The following is a 27,996-nucleotide window of genomic DNA, read 5'->3' as shown; positions in this document are numbered from 1 at the left end:
TGAAGGTTTACTTTGTACTTAAGCTGTATTGTTGACGCTTTTTATAGGTGACAAGCATATTAAGCAAGTATCGCGTTAACCTAGATGAAGCCTGCCCAAAACTATTACGTATTTAAACTACTATTTGTTATAAATATATACACTACATATGTAGTGGTTTATTATAAACAAATATCTATACGTCATCAATACTAAGAAAAGGTTTATTTGTAATAAAAGGACCAATATTTAGCCACTTCTGCACATGCAGTGGTAGTCATGCAACAAAGTGCACCGCCCACCAGCCCGCTGATAAATACGTATGCGGCAAACAATGCGAATTACACAACTGCCACCGTCAATTCACTCAACACGTGTTTCGCCCCTCCACGGGGCATCTTCAGGAGTTATGTTACACCGATTAGTGCCAAAAACCGAGTGTCAATTCATCGAAAGTGAGTTATCAGCGGGCTGGAGGGCGGTGCACTTCATTGCACGACTACTGCTATATAGTGGAAGTAGCTATATTTTAGTCCTTTTCTTATTAATTTACTATTTTTTGTTTAAAACTAAAAGTAGAACCTAAAAATACGTATTACGTATCGACGCGTTTCAAATTTGGTGTTTTTATAGAAGAATGTTTTTTTTTTTACTATATCACAGATTAAGTTTAACACGATTTCAAAATTTTATCACAGATAAAAAAAATTATAACCTTTATTAATAACCTAATGAACGGTCTTATCACGTGATGTACTTCTTCCATACAACCATATTTTGGAAACAGTAGAGTTATAGATAAAGAGTAATTAATGTGTACATATAGACAATATATAAGTCAACATATAAATACAAAACATACATAAGTATGTAGCATACCTTTATTCATATATACTTATACTAAATACAGTCTAATACATAATTATAAATACAATAATAACAATAAATTCGAATTCACTTGGATCGCACTTGCCTAGGAAAGAATAAAAAAAACAGAGAAATAAAAAAATTAATGGTAAAGTTAATATTTTTAACCATTTTCTTAAAAAATAGGCAGCGACTTACCACGTCCATTTTGCATGTTTCAAAATTAAAGCATATTAGTTAGAGATAATAGTTTGAAATCAAGTTTAAAGGATTTATATTAATTATGCCTTTCATCATCTTCAATGACAATCGACAGTTATACATAATGGATGACGAATGGCACCAGTCGCTAGTGGCGCCGGTATTTTGGTGAAGGAAAGGGTTCAGGATCATTAATTCCGGGACCGCTATGTAGGAGACGTGCGTGCAACGAACGGGTTGAGAATTGATGGCGGATTAATGGAATTGTTTTACCATATCCCACTTCCAACCGCCATTACGGGTGCGGTGTTCTAATTTTCAAATTACGTTATATTTAAATTTTGAATAATAAACTCACAGGTTATTTTAATCAAAACTCATACATATATTTGTATTAAATGTAATAATGTTTTAATTAATCTGAAATAAGTTTAACAACTACTGTAGATAACTTGAAATTTAAAATCTAACTAAATAATCCCCCTATCCTCGCAATACTCAATTATAAATCTATTATGGATACAGTGAATTATAAAGATCGTTTCTGAAGACATTATAACTCAAATATTATTATAAAAATGGGACTCCGGCTAGAATTCGAGTGCCGGTCTGGCGTTAAAATCAGGGAGGAGACAATAGCCTCCCTGATAGGCGGAAAGGAAACTACGGAAGAATTCCTCTCATGCTGCAAGAAAATAATTAAAAAAGTTATACAAAAAAATAAAAATTTTAAATAGACAATAAGAAAAAAGGTGATATAACGTAACTCAAATGTGATATAAAGTGTAATAAAAATGTAAATGAAAGAAAAAAGATAAAATGTAACAAGTAATGAGAGAGGAATGAAAGGACACAGAGCAAAAGTGAAAGAAAGCAGAATTGTGGCATAAAAGAATAGAATGAAAGATTATGTGAAGAATGAAAGTAGAGAATGAAAATAAAAAATTATGTGAAAAAAATTAAATTGCCAATAAAGACCCTGTCCCACCTAAGATAGGGGTACGAGAGGCCCCCAATAGCGGGAACCAACAAAAAAAATATTATAATAACACACTCGAAAGATAGAAAAACACATTATATAGACTACGTTTTGGAAAGTGTGCGACTAAATTACACCAGATAATCCTGATATCTCTTTTCTTCCATCGTACAACAAGACGCACAGATTCACGACATCCGTACACGGTTGAAATTCCTTCAACCCACTAAGCGTTTTTCTAATACATTTATAGTGCGAGAAGACAAGGAGTGGAACAACTTATCAGGTCATTATTCTCAGAAAATTATAACTTAGGAGTATTCAAGATAAGTGTGAATAGGTTTCTACACAAGCATGTACTATCGTAGATCTCGTCATCACTTAAGATCAGGTGAGACAGGTGAAAACAATCTACTGTTGATGTCATTGTATTAATGTCTTAAGGAATATTGTAATCGATATTTATGAGTATTATTTTGATGTAGTTTTTGATCAAAACCTTCGGTTTTACAATAAAAAAAAGAAAGAATTTTATGAAAATCATTAATTTTAACTGCAATAAAAAGATTATAAATTGTCAAATATATATATCTTTATATATATATAAAGACATATATATACATTGAAATATTGTTTTTTTATTCCTCCAACATTATCGGAGTCTATATTTGCTTTATCTTTTCATTCCAGTTCTCGCTTTTTTACTTCTCGCACTTTCATGCTACATAGTATATTTTTTTCTATTATTCATCATATCTTATCTCTTAGTGTGGGACTCCCATCTAACTACCCTTACATATAAATATATATATATATTGTTTTTAAAAGTTTTTTCGACTGAACTTTGTTTTTCAAATCAAAATAACACAGTGAATTTTTAAACTTACAGTCGCAAGTCTCAGTCATCTACCGCTGAACTACCACTGCTCTTCTGAATTGAATGGCATTAAAAAGAGTAAAGTTTATTACGATATAATACATACATTTAAACAGTACAAATGGCATCATTAAAGTGTTTCGTCTATCAACATCATTATTGCGAAACCCGATTAAAAAAAATATAAACTATATATCATTGGATAAACATATAAAAATTAAACTTAAATACTCTTAAATATGTTTTAAAGTTTGTATATATGTATGCTTTGTACATGTTAACTGCCCATTATTTATGCTTCTACTGTTTCAATGTGGTTGTCTGTAAGAGATTGCCTCGTGTGATAAGACCGCCCATTGTACATTTTTTTATTATTATGAACATATATATATCTCTACTATATATAAGTTTATGTGAATGGTTAATAATATACATAAAATTTGTGCTAATAATTTTCCAAACGTACTAAAACGTCAAGGTGTTTCAACTACATAAAACAGATGTGAAACTACTGTGACAATATCTTACGTCTGACTAAGGCAACGTCCGGGACTGACTTAATGTATTCTACGGAGCGTCCGCCCGTAAACACTGTTTGTGGTCACCTGGGCAATGATTGTCGCACCGAGTTGCGGTTTACAGTTAACTATCCAAGTTAGTTACACAGGTGTTCACTGGTTTTGTTTCAGTAATAACTGAACACAATTTACGTTTATGTTTGTGGTACAAGCGATTTAGTTTTAGTTAGAATTTATAGAAGTCACTGTTGTTATATCGATTTCTTTTTCAAAAATAAATATCACATTTAATTTGTGACCGGAAAGTAATGTCGTTTCTCTCGAAATATTGTAACGTTGCAAGTTAACGTCCCATAAATCTTAGTTAAAATTTTAACCAAAAAATATATAATCACGAGAAACGTCTCATAAATCGCAATACGGCAAAAAATTGTTCAACCCTTAGCGGGTAACGGTACGTCTCAAGTGGCGTGGGGTCGTGGGAGCATGCTATTGGTTTAACGGATCTTTGTTTTTATAACAAAAATTCCAATGCGCCCGCGCACCAGCACACAGAGTTTACAGCAGTGCTCGGGAGAAGGATCCAGGCCTCGGTCGCGTTCACTAGCTAGGTGTCGTCTCACGCACCGACGCACACTCTTTGTGTCGGTTGCGTTCACCAGCTATGTGTCTTCATACGCGCCGGGGCCAATTATAATTTACGTTATAAATTCACGCCTTGGTCCTATTAATTCTCCGGGCATCATTTAGTTCACGCCACAACCTTTACATCGTCTCGCACCCCAAGGGGTAAGTGTTGAACAAATATTATGAAGACATCATTATTAAGTAACACTTATCTATAAGTTAGAGCTCAACATTTTGTCTGTGTCCATAGTTCCATCATTATGTATTCATTATTACTTTTCAATTTGTTTATTTATTTATCTCTTCTATTATTGTTTTACATGCTTTACATTTTGTAACTCCGTTCTGACAGTAAACAATCACATCAACTGCTTTCGGTTTCTGCCCTTACTTCATCGCAAGCCATCTCCGGGTTTACTGTCAGCGGAGCAAATTGTACATATACTTATATATGTATATCATAACTGTGACATTTATTCACAGGTGCGAGATTTACACTGCAAAGTTTATACTACAAGTTTTACATTGCAAGTTTTAGACTGCAAGTTTTAGACTGCAAGTTTTACACTGCAAGTTTTACACTGCAAGTTTTACACTGCAAGTTTTACACTGCAAGTTTTACACTGCAAGTTTTACACTGCAAGTTTTACACTGCAAGTTTTACACTGTTGAAATTATATCACCGTGCACCGGAACCGACACATACTGCAACCTACCGGCGCTCCCTGCTCTCGACTTGCAGCCGTCTGACCAGTCCTGGGAGATCGTGCGGCTGGCTACCACCACCATCAGGGGAGTACCGAACTGCGGTGTAAAATTAGACCAGGCCAACAATCTCTACCCTTTATTAATTCAAAATATATATTTATTTAGCAAACGGCACTTTTTTTATTGCCAGCAACTATTTACCCAACCGGCACACTGGCGCCCAACGTGGTATTAAAAGGTCTGATTTTGCATTGTAGTGTAGTTATGTGATTGTTTTTTTTATTTAATTAATTTTGTAAAACGTTATTTTTGCCTTTTCTACTGCCAGCAACTGAAGTGTACATCCTTCACTTAAAAAAGTTTTTGTTTAGTTTAACATACATTTTGTTCTTATGTTGTAACTTTTTTTGCTTCTGCTATTTTTTCATAGGACCGTACACATTAGTTGCAGTTATACGCATCATTTTCATATTTTTTTGTGTTATTATTTTTAATTCTAATACTAGCAATCATAACGTTCGTTAGTGAATTTGTAACAGAACGGAGTAGATTGAGTAGAATACTTGTTCAACACCTTCCTTATTGTGGTGCATTTAATTTCTTTTTTCTTATTTCTCTCTTTACCAATTTATAAAGGTAGATTAAACATGGCGCTATTGTTAATAACTTACGTAAACAAATCGCTACACTGGGTCCTCTTTTTCTTTCTGAGGATGATTTATACTAATAGAGTCAATCAAATATCGGACGATTCCGATAGCGTAGAAGACGTGCTTGTTAAGACATACGTTATTCTTGATTCTTTTTATAAAATGTATAATTAAAAATAATTCTCTCTTAGTGTATGTATTAGAAGACATGGCCGGTAAAAATGTTGGAACATGGCACATAAAGGATTTAAAAAAAATAGGTTTGAATAAATACCAAACATAATGCGATACAACATAAACTAAAGCATTACCATTAACCGCGTAATATTTCGTTTGGGTTATTAGGTAGAATGAATCTATAACCTTCATAATTGTTTGGTCGCGTTAGTAATCCTTATAATGATTACTATTGCTAGTTTGTTTGCGAGAAGTATGAAAGAATGAGTTTAAAAGGATAAAAATGAAATTGTTATCAATAAGTTCGGATTTTATTTCCTTTAAATGAAATAAAATCCTTCGGTGACGCGCGGGGTAATGTAACGTTGCAAGTTAACGTCCCATAAATCTTAGTTAAAATTTTAACCAAAAAATATATAATCACGAGAAACGTCTCATAAATCGCAATACGGCAAAAAATTGTTCAACCCTTAGCGGGTAACGGTACGTCTCAAGTGGCGTGGGGTCGTGGGAGCATGCTATTGGTTTAACGGATCTTTGTTTTTATAACAAAAATTCCAATGCGCCCGCGCACCAGCACACAGAGTTTACAGCAGTGCTCGGGAGAAGGATCCAGGCCTCGGTCGCGTTCACTAGCTAGGTGTCGTCTCACGCACCGACGCACACTCTTTGTGTCGGTTGCGTTCACCAGCTATGTGTCTTCATACGCGCCGGGGCCAATTATAATTTACGTTATAAATTCACGCCTTGGTCCTATTAATTCTCCGGGCATCATTTAGTTCACGCCACAACCTTTACATCGTCTCGCACCCCAAGGGGTAAGTGTTGAACAAATATTATGAAGACATCATTATTAAGTAACACTTATCTATAAGTTAGAGCTCAACATTTTGTCTGTGTCCATAGTTCCATCATTATGTATTCATTATTACTTTTCAATTTGTTTATTTATTTATCTCTTCTATTATTGTTTTACATGCTTTACATTTTGTAACTCCGTTCTGACAGTAAACAATCACATCAACTGCTTTCGGTTTCTGCCCTTACTTCATCGCAAGCCATCTCCGGGTTTACTGTCAGCGGAGCAAATTGTACATATACTTATATATGTATATCATAACTGTGACATTTATTCACAGGTGCGAGATTTACACTGCAAAGTTTATACTACAAGTTTTACATTGCAAGTTTTAGACTGCAAGTTTTACACTGCAAGTTTTACACTGCAAGTTTTACACTGCAAGTTTTACACTGCAAGTTTTACACTGTTGAAATTATATCACCGTGCACCGGAACCGACACATACTGCAACCTACCGGCGCTCCCTGCTCTCGACTTGCAGCCGTCTGACCAGTCCTGGGAGATCGTGCGGCTGGCTACCACCACCATCAGGGGAGTACCGAACTGCGGTGTAAAATTAGACCAGGCCTTCTGCCCACTACCCTTAGATAATTAAATACATATATATTTTTCTTTGTGTGCCTTTTTGTTGCCAACTACCCATTTAATTAAATACTTTTCTTTTTTTTCAACCGGCACAATATTTTACAGAAATACTGACACAGAGACTTTGTTCCAGGAATCGAACACGCGACATACGATCGCAAGTAACAGTCATTACCATTGGTCTATCACTGCTCAATGAGTTTTTAGTTGATCGTAATGTGATATAATGTGTACAACAAGTAGTGTTAAATTTTATTTAAAAAAAAAACTGTTGTGTTTCTCGGTTTCCGTACTGGTAGCATAGTGCCCACACTGACCCTATTGTAATGTTAAGAATAATTGATAATTCGTAATAACTTGTAAATTATAAATTGAATTACGATATTTTGAATTTGAATTTATACTGATATTCAACATAGTGCTACAAAATACTTTTGATTCTATTCTGATAGCTAACTGAGTACATAGAAGTAAGAAAAGGACCAATATGCAGCCACTTCCGCACATGCATTGGTAGTCGTGCAACAAAGTGCACCGCCTACCACTGCATGTGCGGAAGTGGCTGCATATTGGTCCTTTTCTTACTTAGGATGGACTTCCGTAAAATAACGCCTGAATTCCATTAAATATCATGGTCACTACTCGAGATATTTTCGAATTAAACTTTACTTAAAAATTAAATGCAAAACATATATTTTTTGTGCTGTTCAAAGTAAAAAAAATAAAATTTACAATTGAAATAAAATAACAAACCAAGAGTTGAACGTAAAATATGCATTCGCGCATTTCAAAACACTATAACAAATGGAACGTATCAATTCTCTTGCAATGCCTCTGTCGTATGAACAGCCGTTTGCAGCACGACCGTTTATAACCTAAATCATTGTTATTTTTACACCGTCACTGCGAAACTGTGAACGAATGACGTCATAAATTCTTACAAAGTTTTTTGAATTTTGATTACTTGTGGAAATGCTCCTATTAGTAATAATAATATTCGCAGAACGCATCTAATTTGACCCATGCTTCTTATGTGATTGTCACACTGACGTTCTTATGTCATTATTATTACTCATAAATTTATGACATTTGTGGTGTTGCCTACATCACTGCTTTAGGTGTCTTAAAAATTGAGAAGGTTTCCTATCTCCCAATTCTTGTTCCATCAATAACTGTATCTGTCACACAATCGCTGTATAAGTTCTTTCTTTATTGCCTCAAACGTATTTTCTGGGAGAGACGAAATAATTATATCCCAAACTTCCTTTACATATTGTGGTTCTAAATTCGAGAACACATAATGAAATTTTGTATTCGTCCTTCTGTTTGCACAAACCACAGCTGAGGATCGTGTGCACAAAAAGATGGAATCTTCATTCCGACGCGGCATTTATCGGAAACAACTGTCCCAATTCTTCTTCCATCAATAACTGTGTCTGTCACACAATCGCTTTTTAAGTTCTTTCTTTATTGTCTCAAACTTTCTGCGAGAGGTAAAATAATTATATCCCGAACTACCTTTGCATATTGTGGTTTTAAGTTCGAGTACACATAATGAAATTTTGTATTATCAACTCTTATTCCAGATAAAAGAAAATGTTCTTCTATTCGCACAAACCACAGCTGATAGTCGTGTGCACAAAAAGGTGGAATCTTCATTTCGACGCAGCATTTATCGGAAACAACTGACAAATGCGAGTTTCCATTGTTTTCGCGTGCTTCTTTAAATGCGTCGCTTGATTTCGACATTTTTGTTTATTATATTTACTCACTGCGATTTTTGGATTGTCGAAATAGTTTCTAAAGGTTGTGATCTTATCTCCAGAACCGGGGTCACCAATGTGGAGATTTTGGAGTGGTCCAATTAATAATAATAATATTCGCAGAACGCAATTATTTCGAACGATGCATATTATTCGTTATGTCATTCTTATTACTCATAAATTTATTTATTATAACAAAATTTATCCTTTCTTTATTATTTAATATAAAGGCGTACTTTCAGGAAAACTATTTTCACTTGAATGCATTTTATGTAACGTACGAAATTATTTTCCACTAAATGTATTATTTTCCTGCAAAGATCGTCACGGTAACTAGTCTTGAGTTCCCTCCATCCATCGAATTTCCGTGATTTTAACTATATCATCGGTCTACCTAGTGGAAGGCCTACCCTCGCCGCGTTCAACAGCTCGTGATCACCATTCTAAAACCTTACATTCCTAACGGCCATCATCATTCCCTTGGTACTTCATCTAATTTCTAATTCGATTTCATGAAATTACCAGCATAGCTATCTCTATTGCTCCTTAAGTGGCTATATCGTCATTGCTTACAGCCATAATACTTCGACTAGGTGTTTAAATTTCAATTATGAATAACAAAAGACATTTATAGCGAGAACATATTATTATTATAAGTGCGGGAAGCGGGAAAGTCGGGAGACACGTCTGAACGCTCCAAGTGCTGAGCTCGCAATCGACCATCCTAACTAAGAAAGAGACTAATATATAGTCACACTATATATTCATAACTATATAGTCATAACTATATAGTCATACTGGTCGGTGTAACATCTCCTGAGGATGCCCCGTGGAGGGGCGAAACACGTGTAGAGTGAATTAGCGGTGGTAGTTGTGTTTCGTATTGTATACCGCACGCGCATTTAACAGCGGGTTGGCAAGCGGTGCACTTCATTGCACGACTGCTGCTGCATAGCGGAAGTAGCTATATTAGTCCCTTTCTTACTTAACTATGTTGTTGGTTCATCTAGTGGAGGGCCACGTCGATCTTCCGGCTGGTGGTGGCCACACTCATTTCTGCCCCAACGGCCATTGGTTACACGGGCAATGCCAGTTCAAGACACGAACGCATATTATATAAATAATTTAATTTCATAAAAATTGAAGAATCGTTTCTTTTATATAAAGGTATCTGTAAACCAAAGGAATATCTTAATACAGTTCAAAATTTTCTTTCAATTTGCTGCACGGATCTAGTCCCAAATGGGCGCCATGCCAACAAGCAATGTCACATCAGTTAGACAGTTAAAAACAAGCGTCGCTAAAGCATCTGTATATTATTAATTATCTTTACATTTTCTAATTAGGTCGCGGAGTAATTCTAGGTTATTTTTCTTGCTGTCTCAACATACATATATGTCAACAAGATTTTTTAATGCAACGTTAACATGAGAACGCTCAGCGTTACAGGCCACTACGACCACAATATGTTTTAGAGTTAATTACTGCGTGTTCGAATTCAAATTCGAATGCAGATTTGAATATGAACACCAACAATGTGGTAATTGCTGCCTTTGTTTAAGTGAAAATCATGACTTCCTAATAGTTCATAACGATCATACCTGATCTCATTTTCCTGAACCCTCGATTTCCTGATCTGTTCATTTTTCTCTCCATCGAAGGAAAAATACACGCATAGGAGTTTCACGGGCTCTGTGTGCACGGGCTCTGTGTGCACGGGCTGTGTGTACAAGGGCTCAGTGTACACGGGCGCTGTGTACACGGGCTCAGTGTACACGGGCTCAGTGTACACGGGCTCAGTGTACACGGGCTCAGTGTACATGGGCTCATTGTACACGGGCTCAGTGTACACGGGCTCAGTGTACACAAGCGCTGTGTACACGGGCTCAGTGTACACGGGCTCAGTGTACACGGGCTCAGTGTACACGGGCTCAGTGTACACGGGTTCAGTGTACACGGGCTCAGTGTATACGGGCTCAGTGTACACGGGCGCTGTGTACACGGGCTCAGTGTACACGGGCTCTACCAGTAGAATACTTATTAAGTCTAAAATATATCTATCTAAGCCATTATGTAATTATTTTAAAAGTTATAAAAGTAAAATATTAACCATGTGATATTTTACAACTTTTATTTTTTACATTGCAGCAAAGTGGATGCTTATCTTCAAGTAGAAATTCTCTAGACTGCAGTCTCTATAGAATGATGCATTTTAACCCTCCGGCTGCTAGCAGTCTGCACCTTCATTGTATTCGTACGCGGGCTATGCTTTGAACCTAACAAGACGCCTTGTTAAAATATACCATCTTATATACTGCGCACGTTTCATGGTTATTTAATTTATTTTTATCCATCCTTACTGTTTTAGATGTTCTATCATAGAACATTAATTTATTTTTGACGTGAAAAGGATATTACTGGATATATTAAAGCGAAGATGTACAAATATGATGTTTTAATATGTTGTGTATGTATTGTATTTCCAGCCTCCCGTATTGCTGACTTGCAGTTAGGTTCGCTACCTTTCAAAACTGCCTCCTCATCGGCTAACGCGGCCAAAAAAGCCGTACGCAAGCCCTCACCAAAGGTTGCTCCCGAGCAACCGTCCGCCCAACCCCAACAAGTAGCCTCCCAAGGCCCTCCCGAAAACGAGACTAAACCTTCCCCACCCGTCTTCCACTCGTGGCTTCTCGCTAACAAGATGGACAAATCAAAAGCTAATATTACCACTCAAGGTATTAGATTAGCACGCTTACCGTTGACGACTTCCATCGCTTCACCCACCACCTGCGTGAGGAAGACATTTCCTTCCACACGTCCGCCCTCCCCGAGGATAAGCGACCTCGAGTCGTTATCCGCGGTCTCTCGCTCGAGATAAAGATTGCCGACGTAATCGACGACCTCGAGAAAGCGGGCATCCCCGTTATCGACGCGAAGCGCATGACATCTCTGCGCACCAAGCTCCCCATGCTTTTCATTATGGCAATTATAGAGCTTTCCTGCGAGGGAAAAAAATCTTTGCCCTCTAAGAGGTCTTCTCTCTTTCAGGGGTTTCATTCGAGGCCACTCACCGCAGAGGCATCGACGGCCAGTGTCACAGATGCCAGTTGTACGGCCACGCAGCCCGCTTCGAAACCTCTTCTCCCTCCTCTGTCCCCAGCCACTTCAGCCTGGGAGAAGCCTCTCTACCCGAGAGGCAAGCCCGCCATCCTCCCTACCGCCCCATCGGTTGCTCACGAGCAACTGAAACCCCCCAAACACCAAACCGGGACCCCTTTGCCTGTTGAGGAACTCAAAGCCTTCGCACAATACCTAGCCAATGTAGGTCTGCATCCTTACCGCAAAACTCCGCAAAGCCTCCAGTCCCTCGGAGCGCTTCCTCTGTATTGCGGAGCAGTCGGCCCTTCTCGCCGTCCTTAAAGCGGAATTTAAATAACATCCGCTTCCCCGTATCAACGCCAGGACAAACGCCTCACATCAAGCCCCGGTGGTCTCGATGTACATGTCATGCACTACTCACCTACACATGACACGGCGGCCGCGTCCGCCTAAACTAAGCCCAACCTAAACGGTCCGGAGAGGCCCGTGTCTCTCCCGACCGCAGAGTAGTCCTCGCTTCGTGCTACACATACAATACCCCACACTACACTACACACCTACATGGTTATAGTTCTCCGCGTGTAGACGTCTTCGTCGTAACTGAGGTACGATCCCCAGCGTAAAATTTTTAGTCCGCGGACCTCTGTTTCCACGGGCTCAATTTCGATGAAGCTGTATAAAGCCTAGACCGGTTAGTGACACAACATGAAATAGCAATAGTTATGATGGACTTCCGAGAGGTAACGCCTGATTCTATTAGATGAACATAGTTAAGGTTGCGAAAAGTCGCTGCATGCGGGCAGCGCAAGACCGGTGATCGTGGTGATGAGGTCCTATGCCTTGCAGTGGGCGTCTAATGATATATGTTGAAGATAATAGTTAAGTCAACTCTTTCATAATCTCACTTAGAAGTGTTGACTATAATTGCTTTTAAAGTAATAAAGGAATTGACCACAGTAGAGTTAAAATTCCTATGATGTCACTGTAGTCCTGCAATTAGAGTCAAAATTTCTATGATGTCACTATAGTGATGCAATAAGAGTTTAAATTCCTATGATGTTACTGAAGTTCTGCAATTAGAATCAAAATCCCTATGATGTCACTGTAGTGCTGCAATTAGAGTCAAAATTCCTATGATGTCACTATAGAAACAGGCAAGGCGCCGTCGTCGTTGGCGCAATGCCATCCGAGCCATTGCCATTGACGTGGCGACAGTATTTAAGTTCTTTTTTTGAACACAAATAGTTTTGTTTGAAGTTACTTGTTTTCAGCGTCCATCTTTTTGTCTGCTACAAGCATTCCTCGAGTTCGTACGAAACGTTTCTCTTCTACTTTTGTAATGGAAAGTGCAAAGGATAGGAATAGTTTTCTATCAAAAGTTTCTAACTGTTGATTCTAGTTCGTGATAATTGCATAGTGTTTCGTGTTTTACTATTAAATTCTATTTCTCTTCTCTTAGATTTTGTTATACAATATTAAAATATTTTATATCAGATTAACTGATTACAGACATAATCGCTTTGAAAGGGTAAATATATTGATCATTTTTAGGAAAAATTCTTTTTACATTTATTTCCAATCAACGGTCAAAAGTAATCATTTTGAAATATATTACGTAAATAATTTTCTATTGGAATATGAGAGGCTAGTAGCTTATGGTAGTACAAAGTCTTCAAAGACAGATAGTAAACAATATTTAATTTTATATGAAGTTAATCAAATTTTGGAAATGCTTTTTCTTATTATATTGTCATTATGTAATATATATTTGAAACTATTAAACCATTTAGCCTCTTAGATTTTCTTCGTTTAACCCATGCGTGCCCTAATGGACTTATAATACCGAACTAAAATCTAAATACCGGATTTGAAATTCGAAATTTGAAATATCGGGATATCGGTATTAAAACCGGTATTATTAACAAAAAATTTACTAGTTATGTTTTTACTTACCTCGGTTGTTTTATTGAATTGTTAACGAATATTATATGAGGTCAAATAAATATTGTTCCGAAATGAGTAGATATTATTTATTCTATTACATAGAGAGTAGGAGTAGATAGATACAAAAAGCTTGGAAGCAAAAAATATAATAAGTACACCTTATGATTATTATGTTAATTAATTTTACATAATTGTATGTTACATTTTACGTATAATAGGCTCGTATGGCATTATATAATTAAAGAAGCAAAAAACATAATCAAATCAAAAGTATTTATGAAATAATATAATTTGCGTTTTGTTTATTAAAGTATGCTCTTAAAAAAACATAAACAATCAATCATTTCAACATCAAGCGAGGACCGAATTATTGTACAAATTAAATTAGATTTATATTGTGCATAAATTCAATTTTTATCAACTAATGTAATACCAAAATACCGGTATTTTTTACATAAATACCGGTTTTTAATACCAAACAAAAATCGTCTGGGATTCCGGGATCCCGAATATCGTAATCCCGGTATTGTAAGCCCTAGCTGTTGTGTTAAAACTGGACATTATTAAGGCGCCGTAAAAAAAACAGGCACAAATGATTTAAGAATATAAGATTTTGATAAAGACATAGTTTAATCAACTTAGTAAACACTGTAACATGTAAAAAATGGGCAAAAATATGGGTAATATTCAATAGTTATAAAAACAAATTCACAGATGCTAATGTCTGTGGAATATGAATGAACTTTTTCATGTGCTGTTTGTAGAGGAGTGGTGATATACCAAATATGTAGGTTGTAACCTCCATGGTGTTTGCACAATCTTTCTTGCAGACTCTGATTTTTCCGAACAATTTCTCACGTATCCTTAGCATTATATATGCATGTAAAGGTCCATATTACTGGCCACTACAGCTAAAACACTTTTATGTAAAATCACTCTTAATCGTTAGAATTTAAATTCGAAAGCCGATTTGAATTTCGAAGCCATCAGTGATGTGATCATAGCCGTTGCGTTAGGTCGTGTGAATTGTAAATACCTTTGTATTTTTGTGACTACACTCGTTTTATTTTAATTCGTCGCCCCAGAAAGTTTTAACATAGAAGCATTTTGGTTAGTGGCAATGTACGGAACGTGAACACTGCATATATGTATGTCGTTGCGTTTAATGATTTTGGAGCGGTTTTCAAGAGAATCGTTTAGATATTAATTAAACTTGTTTTGTACTTTTCTATTTGCAACTGGTTTAGTTTTGTTTCTTTTTAATTTAATTAATGTTATATTTAAGAATAACGTTGTTCTATTTGTTTTATATCTATTATGTAGATGTGGAAATACCGTATAAGATATTGTTGTGCTTATTGAAATGTATATCGCCTAGCTAGGTTATAGACCAGAGTTCCCCAAACTTTTTTGTGTCGTAGACCCCTTGCCATGTTTTTCCATGTTGGGTAGACCCCCTACTTACCTGATATTGATTTCCTGTAAATTTCTAACTGTAGTGAAGTTTAGTGTTAAAAACTTATAGTAAAAACACTTGTTAATTTATATATTTATTAATTAAATTTAAATTAAAACTACTCAAAATAAAATTTTGTATCTACTATACCAACTAAACCAATCTATTATACCAACATCCTACAACGTACACAATTTTATAAACATATATAATAATTTTTTTACTTAATAGGTACTTTAATAAATAATGTAAATGTTTTGATATTATAAGATAGAATGATGTAAGTAAATAGGTACTATCAGTGTATATGTTGAGATCCACTATCGTGGACCCCAATTTTCGTTTCATAGACCCCCAAATTTTTTTTCGCTGACGTAGACCCCTTTGGGAATCACTATTATAGACTCTTTCATAATTTTCAACAGTAGTGGGATAGTCGTCAAAATAATAATTGAATAATAATGTGGCCATTCGCTAACAAATTTCATAACTCATTAAATATATGACAGTAAACGACTGCAAGCCGTTATTTGCTATTTAGCTCAACGAGAATAAAGATATTTAATAGAATCAGACGTTACCTTTCGGAAATCCATCCTAAATAAGCAAAGGACCAATATTTTGCCGCTTCCACACATGCAGTGGTAGTCGTGCAACAAAGTGCACCGCCCGCCAGCCCGCTGATAAATACGTATGCGGCAAACAATGCGAATCACACAACTGTCACCGTCAAATCACTCAACACGTGTTTCACCCCTCCACGTGGCATCTTCAGGATTTATGTTACACCGACTAGTGCTAAACACAGAGTCTGGTTGGCGGTGCACTTTGTTGCACGATTACCACTGCATGTGCGGAAGTGGCTAAATATTGGTCCTTTTCTTACTTAGTTTTTCTTCTTTTCAGTCGTACAGTCTTGTCACACTCTTGTCGTGGTCATGTCCCGGTCGGTCCTAATGGCCCCGCTGGAATCGCTGAATAAAGTTATTACGAGACTATGTCCAAGATATTAATTTTCTGTTCGAAAACCTCAATTTAAAGGTCAGGTGCGTCTCTGTTTAACTATCAGTTCCGGAATCGTTAGGTGACACTGGAAACACTAATTTAAATTTGAAATATCTTTATTAAAAGAGGCATTTACATGTGGTTTTATAACAGAGGACAGGGTATGTCGGATTCGTACCTATTAACCCCCCCCCCCCCCAATGATTGTCATCTGCGCTATACGGGGGACTGCGGGACTGATGGTTCGAGACCACATCGAACCAACGTTTGTCTCACAGTCACCGAAGCTAGTAGAAGTTTAAGGCCCTCACCCTAAAATTCCGTGACTCCGAAGGCCCCGTTCATGATAAGGGAACACATTCTCCGGAGGACCGTCATGAGGAGCGTCCCTGAGCTGACGGCGTCGTCTCCGAGCGGGATCTGTCCTCTGCCTATCCCTCCAGACTGATAACCAGTATTGTATGTTAGCTATTAAGTAAATTCAAACGTTTATTTTATATCTTATAGCGAAATATTAACAAATAATCTGACAATTACAATAAGAATACGTTTTAAAATTGAAGCTAATTACATTTGTTCTCTTTGTTCGCAGATTTACAAAAGCTACCACGGAGAATTTTGATCAAACAGAATAAACGAGAAGAAATGCCGATGAAAGAATTCAATTAAAAATATATGCGAATGGATAATTAAATCAATTAGTCATAAATGGCAAGTGTTTACGTGTATATAAGTGAAAAAGTGCAAAAGTGGTGAAGTGATAAAAAAGTGGATGTTGAAATGTGGTAGTATTGTGGATGGTCTTGATGGTGTTGCCACCATTACGAATGCGGGCGAACGGGCCTTTAGGCCGGCAGGTCAATGACATCGCCGCAACCGGCTGTTTTTTCTCTTTTACTTGGTTAGTATCTATTCTCGATTCCTCAATATTTTTGATTTAATTATTTACATATTTCGTTACTTTATTATATCATTGTTTCATTACTTGCTTTCTTATTATTATTTCAATTGTTTGTCATTAATTAAATTTCTTCAGATATCGATAAAATAATTAATTGTATGAATTATAGAATAAGACAAAATATCAAATCTTGGGTTCTGTGGTCATTTATAAATAAAACCACACTAAACTATTATAATTGAATAGCAAAGCATAAATATATATATATATATATATATATATATTACTACCTAAATTGCGCACGATCCATCGTCGTTCAATCCTCGTCTGTCTCCTTTTCTCTTACACACCTCTCGCTTGCACCATCTGACATTCCTATTCATGCATGCTATTACGTTCCATTCATTATATTTCATTCATTTAATTCCATTATATACATATATATATATATATATATATACACACATAAATAAGTATATATCATCGTTTCTGGGACAGGCTTCCAAACCTGCATTTTTGCAATAATTTACAATTTGGCCAGGTTGAGAGGAAAGTCCAGCTGGTGACCTTCTTAAACCTGCTAAACCGATTGTCAGCCCAGAGCACCGTATCCTGCCTTTACATCATACTGGATACGTACATTGATTGAAGAATTGTCATAAAGTTATACTTGTATCACTTGATAAGGAGACCCTTCAACTTTTAGGTTGTTTATGTGGATACTCTATATAATGACTATACGTAACGGAAGCTTGGATTTTCACTCGATAAGAATTGATATAGAATGTTTATGCTAAGGGATACAAAACACGAAATTTGAAATATATCTCTAGCCGCAATTTAATACGCGTTCAAAACACGCAAACGAATATTTAGAACAAGCACAAAAAGTGTGTATTGAAATTAGATATATGCACGCGTATATGACAGCACTCCTAATAATACTTAAAATGCCGGTTAATTATATGCGATCGGTGTTTGGATTTAGCTAATTGTATGGTGGAATAATAATAATTATTATTCACACCAGTGATTTGTGAGTGTGTTGATTTCCCAAGAGCTGATATAGCTTATATAAATTTAAATATTGAAATAATTCGACAATCAATCGGAGCCAAAATAATCGTTGAAAGCTGCATGTGGCTTGCAAGCCGCAGTTTAGTCGCCTATATATGTTACACTACTACTGTTTTCATACTATGGTTGTCTGGAAAAAATAACATTGTGTAATAAGAACACCCACTGTAATTTTTTTTGTACTGTTACATATGTTTAAATATATAATAAACTTAAATTACAAATTAAATATGTTTCTTGTATTTGGCTACAAATTTGTGGATGGCACTAAATAGATAGATGAAATATTTATGATCAACCAAAGAGAAGCTGACAATATGTTAAATATAAGAAATTAACCATTGATTCTACTGGTGATATATGCTTCAACTGTGTTTATATAGAACATATATTATTAAATCTAAAGTCCAGATGCTTAAAACGTGACGAAACACTGATCTTATTTTTAAAAATGACGTTGATTTATGGGACAGTGTTATTTGATGTTCTTTCTTCGTGGAGTTTAATGAGACGTTGCCTTCCGTTTCATAAAATGCTATTTTTAGGTAGAGAGTCCGGTGAAAAGTTTTCTGGCCTATTGTATGGAACAATAGGCGTCCTTGAAGTAAAGAAGCTAATTGTTCCGTTCAAATACCATCTTATATAACATTAAAATATTTACTTTATTCGATGTAAAATTCGTACATCCTTGTTTTTATATATGTTTATTACTTAAAGGAAAACTATTTAAATGGTAAGTAAGAAAAGGACCAATATATAGCTACTTCCGCTACGTAGCAGTAGTAAAAAACGTTCACCTTAGTTATCAACAACCTTTTGCCATCTAGTATACAAATTGTCAATTCAGGGGCGGTAAAAATCAATCGGTTTTTCTGTAAAATATGTTGACCTAAGTGCTATTACTTTGCGAGGCCCCGAATATAAACAAAAATTAAATTCTTGACGCTATGTAAAAGATTTTAACACGTGCATTCTTGTTACGTTCACGTTTTATGAAAACTAAAATTGCGAACTTAAAAATGAAAGTAGGTTGGGATAGTTTTGTAAGGAGTCGTGAAGAGATTCCTTTGTATAAAAGTGTTGAATAGTTTTTGTTTAGCGGTTAAACTACTAAAACAAAATCTAAGGTCTAGGATTTTATTTTGTACTCATCATTTTACCAGTAAAAGGTTCATTGCTGCATCTAAGAGCTTGTTCGCATTGGAACCCTAAATGTCACTTTACCCTGACAACTATTGAATCCCAATCTTATAGGCACAGTAGCCAAAACAGTAATAAATAGGAACAAATGATAAGTTAAACAGTGCAATACAAAAATGTATATCAAAACTGATTATAATAGAAATAAATTAAACATTTAAATACTAATATTCAAAATAAGAGAAACAAGAGAACTGTGATATATAGGTATAAGATGTAAAATTAGCTAAAAAATCTGTGATATAATATACAAAATAAACTGCAGTAATTGAGGATGAACGAAAGGATATTAGAGCGTAAGAGAAAAATTGAATGAATTATGGAATGAAGAACAGAATGATAGAGATTGTGAAGAATGAATGAAGAGTATGAAAATAATAAAAAGGTAGTGGAAAATTTAATAAAGAAAGTAAATCCCTGTTCCTTACAAAACAGGGAGTGGAACGAGAGGTAAAAATCTAATAAAAGCCTTCCCCTAAAATCTCCTCGTCTCTTTCCACCACCTTGACTATACCGTCGGTTTACCCCAAGGCAGTGTCTCGCCTACTGCCACTTTGAATATTTTAGATCCACTAAGACCAATTTATAATTTAAAAGTATACTAACTCGACGATTAATAGAATAAATAAATACCTTCACACCTTTGCTGTCCCATCGTATCATAAGGAAGCTTGTTTTATTTCACTTTGATAGTATTCCAATAATAGCGTTTCCACTGTTCAGTGTTATGTTCTTTCATGAGATATAGCTCAGTAGATTAGGTGTGGTTGTTATTTTCCGATGAAATTATATTACAGTATCGTATCTAAAATATAATAAATACTCCATAACATGAGAAACACTTTTACTTTTTTAGCAACTGCAATTTTTTACACTCATTATCGGGTGGAGGTGAGCTACTCAAACACGTATCCTTTTAATACAGTTAAGTTTAATTTGTTCGATGTGACTCGGTGTTTGGCGCTAATCGGTGTAACATAACTCCTGAAGATGCCCCGTGGAGTGGTGAAACACGTGTTATAAGGTGGCAGTTGTGTAGTTCGCATTGTTTGCCGCATACGCATTTATCAGCGGGCTGGCGGGCGGTTCACTTTGTTGCACGACTACCACTGCATGTGTGGAAGTGGCTTAATATTGGTCCTTTTCTTACTTGGTTAATATGTTGTCAGAAATTCTATATAGTTATTAAGTTTACATGTATACAATGATTATTTACAATTTACAATTACACTCGAACGCAATAGCACTAATTAAGAGTGATGAAATATCTGTGATATTAGAAATGTAAATTAAGTTCGGTATAAATAGCAAGAAAATAAAGAATTAAGAATAAATGATTTGTTAAACAAATGATTAAACTAATAAATGTAAACTGTAAAACTCTAGAGGGAACGTGAAGAAACTGTGGAGATGTATGGAAGAAAAGTATGGTAGGGAATGTAGGTAGTAAATGTAGGGAATGTAGTAGGTAGGGAGGGTAGGGAAAGTAGGAAAAAATGATAGGAGTTGAACGAGGCCTTTAAAACGGTGCCAAAAAAGAACTTCCTCTGGCTTCAGCGACTAAGAGGCAGAAGAAAGATCGCGAACCATCGTGATAGCACCACAAGGGTTCCTATTTCTTATTTCTATTTTCTGTTTCTATTTGAGTAATACCCATCTTTCATTATAATTAGTCATTCATTCAGCCAAGTCGTTTCAAAACCGACACCGCCTTCAGTAACAATTGATAACAAGGTATTAATTTAAATAAATAAAAAATTTGCAATGTGCTTATCAGATGTACTTGGATATACAACACAAAGTTCGTTTCAAAACGAAAATGATAAGTAATTTATTTTCAATTTTCGATCCTTCAACTAATTTACTTAACTTACAATTAAATTTAATTAGAACCTTTATTGGTTTAATTATTATTCCATATACATTTTGATTCATTCCTAATCGCAAATTTGTTTTTTAAAACTTAATTCTTAATAAATTACATATTGAATTTAAAACTTTATTAGGACCTAATAGATTTAATGAATCAACTTTTATTTTTATTTCATTATTTTCTTTTATCTTATTTAATAATTTTTTAGGACTATTTCCTTATATTTTTACTAGAACAAGTCATTTAACAATTTCTCTTTCCATCTCTCTTTCATTATGATTAAGATTTATATTATATGATTGAATTAATATATAGGAATTCCATATAACCATGTCATTCCCTTAATATCAGTCTTTTTTTAGACGTTGTTACGTTCACGTGTGAAAGCTCTTTAATACTGGCCACTGCAGCATAAATACTTTTTACAGTTAAATTATCATCGTTCGTTCGATTTCAAATTCGAACGCTGATTTGAATTGAAAATAGTCTCTGTAATATACGTCAAATATATCAACACTGGTTTAAATTTTCTTTACCATTGAAGAAGGAAGAAATATATTTCAAACAACGAACAAAAAATAACGGTTATTTCAAGTTTACCGCTGACCCAAGTTTAGTATAACATGTATGAAGATCGTTTTATATTTATAAGCATAAACGAGACAGCTGTTTTGTCTGGCGCGAAGCCAAGGGCCGCTGGAGCATTATTTTTATTAAAATTAGGTTAGCTATATCATTTTGTGAATACTCCTTTTATAAAATGAAGTATTTTAGGTAAACAAATTTGTAATAATGAAAAATACCTTTATTTTTTATATCTCTTATAAGAAAAAAACACTATAGGCTAGAAATTTTGTACTTTACTCCCTTGTATAGAGGTTGACGCAACAAAACTTCTTCAACAAAAGCCTTTCCTTCTTTCAAAAATTGCCACGATGATTAACCCGTATCTAGTGACTTCGCTGTCCACTTCGTGATGGACATTTACATTGCGATCACCGACTCGTCGTCGCCTATAACCCTTCGGTCAAATTGCAGTCTGTGTCACGAGTGATGTGTCTCTCTAACTGCCACTTAAGACAATAATTCTTCGAGCTTCATCAGACCCGACCTGCCATCAGATTTTCGAATGATCGATCGTTGTCTCTAACCAGTATATAAATTCAGTTATTTTTAACTGAAAGTTTATCTCTCGACTCATTTTAATATTGGTTAAAAATGTCAATGAGGTCAATCATCAAATACAACGTAGGAATAAAACACTTACTCGTTCAATTCCTCAGCGTCTAGATAATAGAAGAAAGTCTACAATGTCTATTTGTGTTACCAGTGGTGATTTAAATGAAACATAGTCTCTCACTCTAAGTAAGAAAAGGACCAATATTTAGCCACTTCCGCACATGCAGTGGTAGTCGTGCAACAAAGTGCATCGCCCGCCAGCTCGCTGATAAATTCGTATGCGGCAAACAATGCGAATTACTCAACTGCCACCGCCAATTACTCAACACGTGTTTCACCCCTCCACGGGGCATCTTCAGGAGTTATGTTACACTGATTAGTGCCAAACACAGAGTCTCACTCTAAACCTTATTAACAAGCTCATAACCAGTCAACAAGATATTTATGTGTGGATTTAAATAATGTTGATGTTCAGGAAGCTAATCATTGTCGTGCACTCTTTATAAAACTGTATTTGTAAAGAGCAACTATAAAATTTCTTGCCGATTCTTAGCAGAACTGCTTTCCAAGCCAGTGGTAGCTTCCTGCAGGGACAACAATGCTGATATTTTATGTTGATTTTTATGTTGACAATCCGAAGGTACTTGTAATAGACGGTCGGAATAAAAAAAATTTTGATTTTCGAGCCAAGGATGGCCTCGGGATTTCTTTATGAGATCGAGACGAACAAAGCCAAGCGCTTTGGATAGTTAAAGTGGCAGTAGAAAGGTACGTTAAGCAATAGTTAGCCACTGTAACCTTAAGGTTCTGGATTGGAGGCTACAGATTGGCAAGCACAGCGCAGAAAGTCTAACCAGCGTGGTTGACGAAGGTGAATAAAGTGAGATGATGAAAGAAAAAACGACATCGAGAAAAAGAAAAGATGTGAATGCTAATAATAAAATATATAATTTTTTTTAAAAAAATAATCCCTATTTACTCAAAACAGGAGAAGTAAAAAAGGCCCTCGAAAACGATAGTCAAATAGAAAGAAGACCTTGTTGAGGTCATCGGAAGATGATGAATTTGATTTAATACTTTTATGAACTGATGCTGGATCCCTAAATCTTACGGTTGTTGTAATAATGATGAAGTCATACTTGAAGTTATAAAAGTTTTAATAGATTGTAAAGATTCAAATAGTTTCTGTTGAACAATATCTCGTCTAAATATATCGGTGAAAAATGTCGACCATCAATCAATGCCAGTTTAAAGTACTAACCGCCCTTTCTGCGTCTGTCTTATGTACAGCGGCATAAGATTAGCTAGGGGAGGAGTCACGAATGTTGTTTCTGTTTCTAAAACTGTCGCAATGAAATGTGTTCTTAGCTAAAAATATTACAAGAGTTTTTACAAACCTTGTTATTAGACAAAAACCGATGGCGTAAAAGAAGATTGTTGGAAAATTTTACATTTTATACGCTTAAACCGCAAGTTTATTAACTACTTTATTTAATAAGTAATATATATTTACCACCAGGTAGACCGATGTTATGGTAAATGTCGTATGAAGTCCCTTGATACGCGAAGTATAAAACCAGTGTCTTGAATGTAATTTTTGAATTACAAATTTTGAAAATCAAAACATTAACATTTGAAAACTAGTAGTAGTAGTAGTGGTAGTGCCGATGACTCGGTGTTTGGTACTAATCGGTGTAACATAACTCCTGAAGATGCTCCGTGGAGGGGTGAAACACGTGTTGAGTGAATTAAGTAGTGGTTGTGTAGTTCGCATTGTTTGCCGCATACGCACTTGAGCGGGCTGGCGGGCGGTGCACTTTGTTGCTCGACTACTATTTAAAAACTAGATATAAACTAATAGCCAATGTTATATGTGGAGGTAGTCGCAAGTGGTAAAAAATCAAAACCTGTCCATATCCTGCTGAAGAATTTAGTCCAGCCAAGAGCAAACATCAGCTTATTTATGGAACTAGCTTATAAAGCAACATTAGTGGGATCATTATACTTGAACGTCAAAGAATGGAATGTCTTCTTACACTTGGTAAGAAAAGGACCAATATCCAGCCACCTCCGCACATGCAGTGGTAGTCGTGCAACAATCTGTGTTTGGCACAAATCGGTGTAACATAACTCCTGAAGATGCCCCGTGGAGGGGTGAAACACGTGTTGAGTAATTTGGCGGTGGCGGTTGTGTGATTCGCATTGTTTGTCGCATACGCATTTATCAGCGGACTGGCGGGCGGTGCACTTTGTTGCACGACTACCACTGCATGTGCGGAGGTGGCTGGATAGCCGCAAGGTAACGCCTGATTCCATTAAATCTTAAACTTGGTATACTGGTCGCCAGCTCCTAGCACATATTTGCCTCTCTCTACAACGGGATTTGACACCCAATTATTCCAATTTATGGAATTGCTGATAAATTACGTCACTTAATGTCAAAGTTATTGTTGGTGATTTTTATAATATATGATAAGACAACAATAAATTTTTTTTTTGCTGTTGTAACCCTTGCAGCTTATAGATGAAAGATGCCGATTAAGGGAGTTCAAATAGATTTTCTTCCTCTCTCTCTTGTCAGTCGATGGACGCCCGCTGTAAGGCATAGACTTTTCCGACGCTTTTCCGAGTCGACTTCATGTGATCTTATCTAAGTCGTCAGTGCAATAAAATGATTGTAGTTTACAACAAATTAGGCTTTTATGGACTTTACGGACTTTTATGGATTTAATAGACTAAACGGAAATACATTCGTAGACACAGTATTTTGTATAACGAAATCTTGAGCAAAAGCATAATTTTATACCACACGAAACCGATTGTAGTTGAATTTTCTAGTTCATATAATATCAAAATAATAAAAAGTATTCCAATAAATTTTCGTAGAATTGAATTTGTTATATAGCTGTGTATTTTGTTTGTAAGTTGTTTAAAATCTCTTCAGAAGTTCGTCTCAAATTCTAGTTAAATTTTATATTTTAAAAACAGAACGTATCGTTTTTAAAAAGCGATTCTATTTTTAAACGGTTTTATTTAGTTCGACCCGTTCGGAATTTGTTTGGGTCAAAATTAGAAATTGAAATTTAAGCACCTTCCCTTTGTCAGATTGATCTAAAATTTGGTACACACATTTAATTTTGATGACAATACAATATAATAAAATCAATAACATTTAAATCTAAGATGGCCGCTGATACAAAATGGCGGATTACTTATTTTTCCTTAACCCCCTCAATTTGGGTATCAAATGAAAGGGCTACACTAGTAAAACACGATGATTATGTCAAAATTTAAAGTTCAAGATGGACGCCGTTCCAATATGGCGGACTAGGTACATATTTTCCCACAACCACTACAATATGGGTATCAAATTAAACCGTTTAACTTAAAAGTTTTTTTACCGAGATTATTTATTGTTTAATCATTAAAGCTTATTGAACTAGCACGCTATTTTTATCTGTATTATCTGTAGTTACATTTAAGTTAAAAACATTATATAAATGTTTATTCAATTCAGTTATTTAAACTTTTTTCGTGGCAGTATACATATGTTGCCAGTAATAACGTCTTATGATCTGAGACGTGGTCGTTTACGATGAGAATATGAGACTCAAGTTCGCTCAAAGATTAATGGAAAAGGGCTATGCTCAGAACTTTATTGACAGATGGAATCCAAAATGAGGAGTTGAGAACCATGGTCACCAACTTTGCTCCAAAACTTGCGCGTCTGAAATGACAGTAGGCGAGGTGTATGGCTCGTGCAAGTGATAACCGTTGGGATTCAAATTGCCGAGTGACCATGATATGGTAGATACGATCTGGGTAGCCCACCAACAGGAGAGCCGATGACATGGTGAAGGTAGAAAGTAGGAACAGACTTATGTTTTACTGTGTATCGGCTGGAATAATGATGATGATAAGATATCTAATAGATTCAGGCGATACCTTGCGGAAGTCCATCCTAAGTAAGAAAGGGACTTATATATAGCTACTTCTGCTATGCAGCAGTAGTCGTGTAATAAAGTGCACCGCCCGCCAGACCGCTGATAAATGCGCGTGCGGTAAACAATGCGAAACACAACTACCACCGTTAATTTACTGTACACGTGTTTCACCCCTCCACGGGGCATCCTCAGGAGATGTTACACCGACCAGTGTTTAGCACTAGTTTGACAGTAGCTATATATTGGACCCTTTCTAAGATGTTGAAATAATTGAACAAATAAACAGTATTCCTTCCAGAATTAAAAAAAGACTCACAGAATTAAGTCCATTCATTGTTACAGAGGCGTAGAAAAAGAGTTTTAAATAAATAAGTATATTTATCTCCGGAACGTGTTTCTTAAGCGTGGCTATTCTGTTAAATCGCGTGAACTAAACCGCCTGCTAAACTAACACGCTGCTATTAAAAGTAGATTGGAATAGACCCCCGAGGTCGCCGTCTGCGGTATCCCCTAATTTATTCAAGGCTTGCCTCGAATTTACGAATAGCGTGCATCAGTGGAAATATCTCACGGCGTTGCTTTTTTTCTAGCTATACGCCTGTTTTAATATCGACTTTAAGACGACGTTCATTTCATCCAAGAGATATATTAATTTACTCAAATTATTTTACTCTTAATACAGTTATAAAACACAAGATACAGAACCCTCTAAACAATAAACATTGAACTCTAGGATCAAGAAGTGTAAACACATTTGACTTTGAAGATATTACTAACTAGAACCTTCTCCGTAGTATAAACAGATGTGCTTGCTCCCCATGTCGACAGTTCAGTGTTGTTTTTCGAGTTATAATATTAAGATCTATGATCAGTGATACAAAATTACTGTTTGGTAAGTTATTCGGACAATGATTTCTTGAGCGATGTAAAAACGTAGTTTGGACTAAGGTGACATAGGGTGACCATCTGATTTGTGAATAAAAGACTCCTTGTGAACCATTGGTGTTTCATTTCGAGTCAGAACCCACAGAACGTAACAATATCATTCATGGTGATCTTTTCAACCCTAACTCGTCCACTGTTGAGTATAAGCTTCCCACACAGTTCCAGGTATGAAACAGCCTGCATCCGTTGTCTTCTGAGGACATTAACATATTTTATCCACCTTGTAAGTGGGCGTTCTATTCTGTTCAAGCCGGTTCTTAGTCCCCAGAAACACAAAGCTCTTTCTATTCGCCATTTCTCTACCATCCTTTGTAAAGTAAAACTTTTCCTATCTTTGAAAGAATAGGGGACTATTTTTTCCGAGGATTGAATCGTTACTTGGTGACGTACGGGAAGTGAGGGAGCTTTACGACTCCATCACCAGCTTGGGGATTCAGGTAGTCCAAACGCACGGAACACTCATCTTCAAGAGTACTTCTGTCAGAGACGGTAGAGACAAGACCTGCTGTAAATAGATCTCTGCCGTCTGGTGGATGTTCTCTACCCATTGGTATAACCTAACGGTTGGGAACTTGGGATAG

General features: G+C 35.8%; 1 protein-coding gene and 1 long non-coding RNA gene across 2 annotated transcripts in view; both read left to right on the top strand.

The window, feature by feature from the left end:
• The window catches only part of Neto (Neuropilin and tolloid-like), a 99,249-nt gene that overhangs the window by 52,480 nt on the left and 18,773 nt on the right, over positions 1 to 27,996 (top strand). Inside the window, exon 2 of the mRNA XM_068769072.1 lies at positions 16,889 to 17,197. Within this exon, the coding sequence (XP_068625173.1) occupies positions 17,158 to 17,197 (40 nt within the window). The 5' untranslated portion in view covers positions 16,889 to 17,157. The remainder of the gene's footprint in view (positions 1 to 16,888; positions 17,198 to 27,996) is intronic.
• LOC137925568 (uncharacterized) lies at positions 5,333 to 7,059 on the top strand. The gene is made up of 2 exons (XR_011107675.1): positions 5,333 to 6,401; positions 6,723 to 7,059. It is a non-coding gene; the product is annotated as an uncharacterized lncRNA (long non-coding RNA).

This window comes from Battus philenor, unplaced genomic scaffold, assembly GCF_028537555.1.
Source record: "Battus philenor isolate CCGP_79_NKW_IND1 unplaced genomic scaffold, ilBatPhil1.0.hap1 SCAF_27, whole genome shotgun sequence".
Lineage (NCBI taxonomy): Eukaryota > Metazoa > Arthropoda > Insecta > Lepidoptera > Papilionidae > Battus > Battus philenor.
The sequence above is the reverse complement of the archived record's forward strand: the minus strand, read 5'-3'. Positions and strand labels throughout refer to the sequence as shown.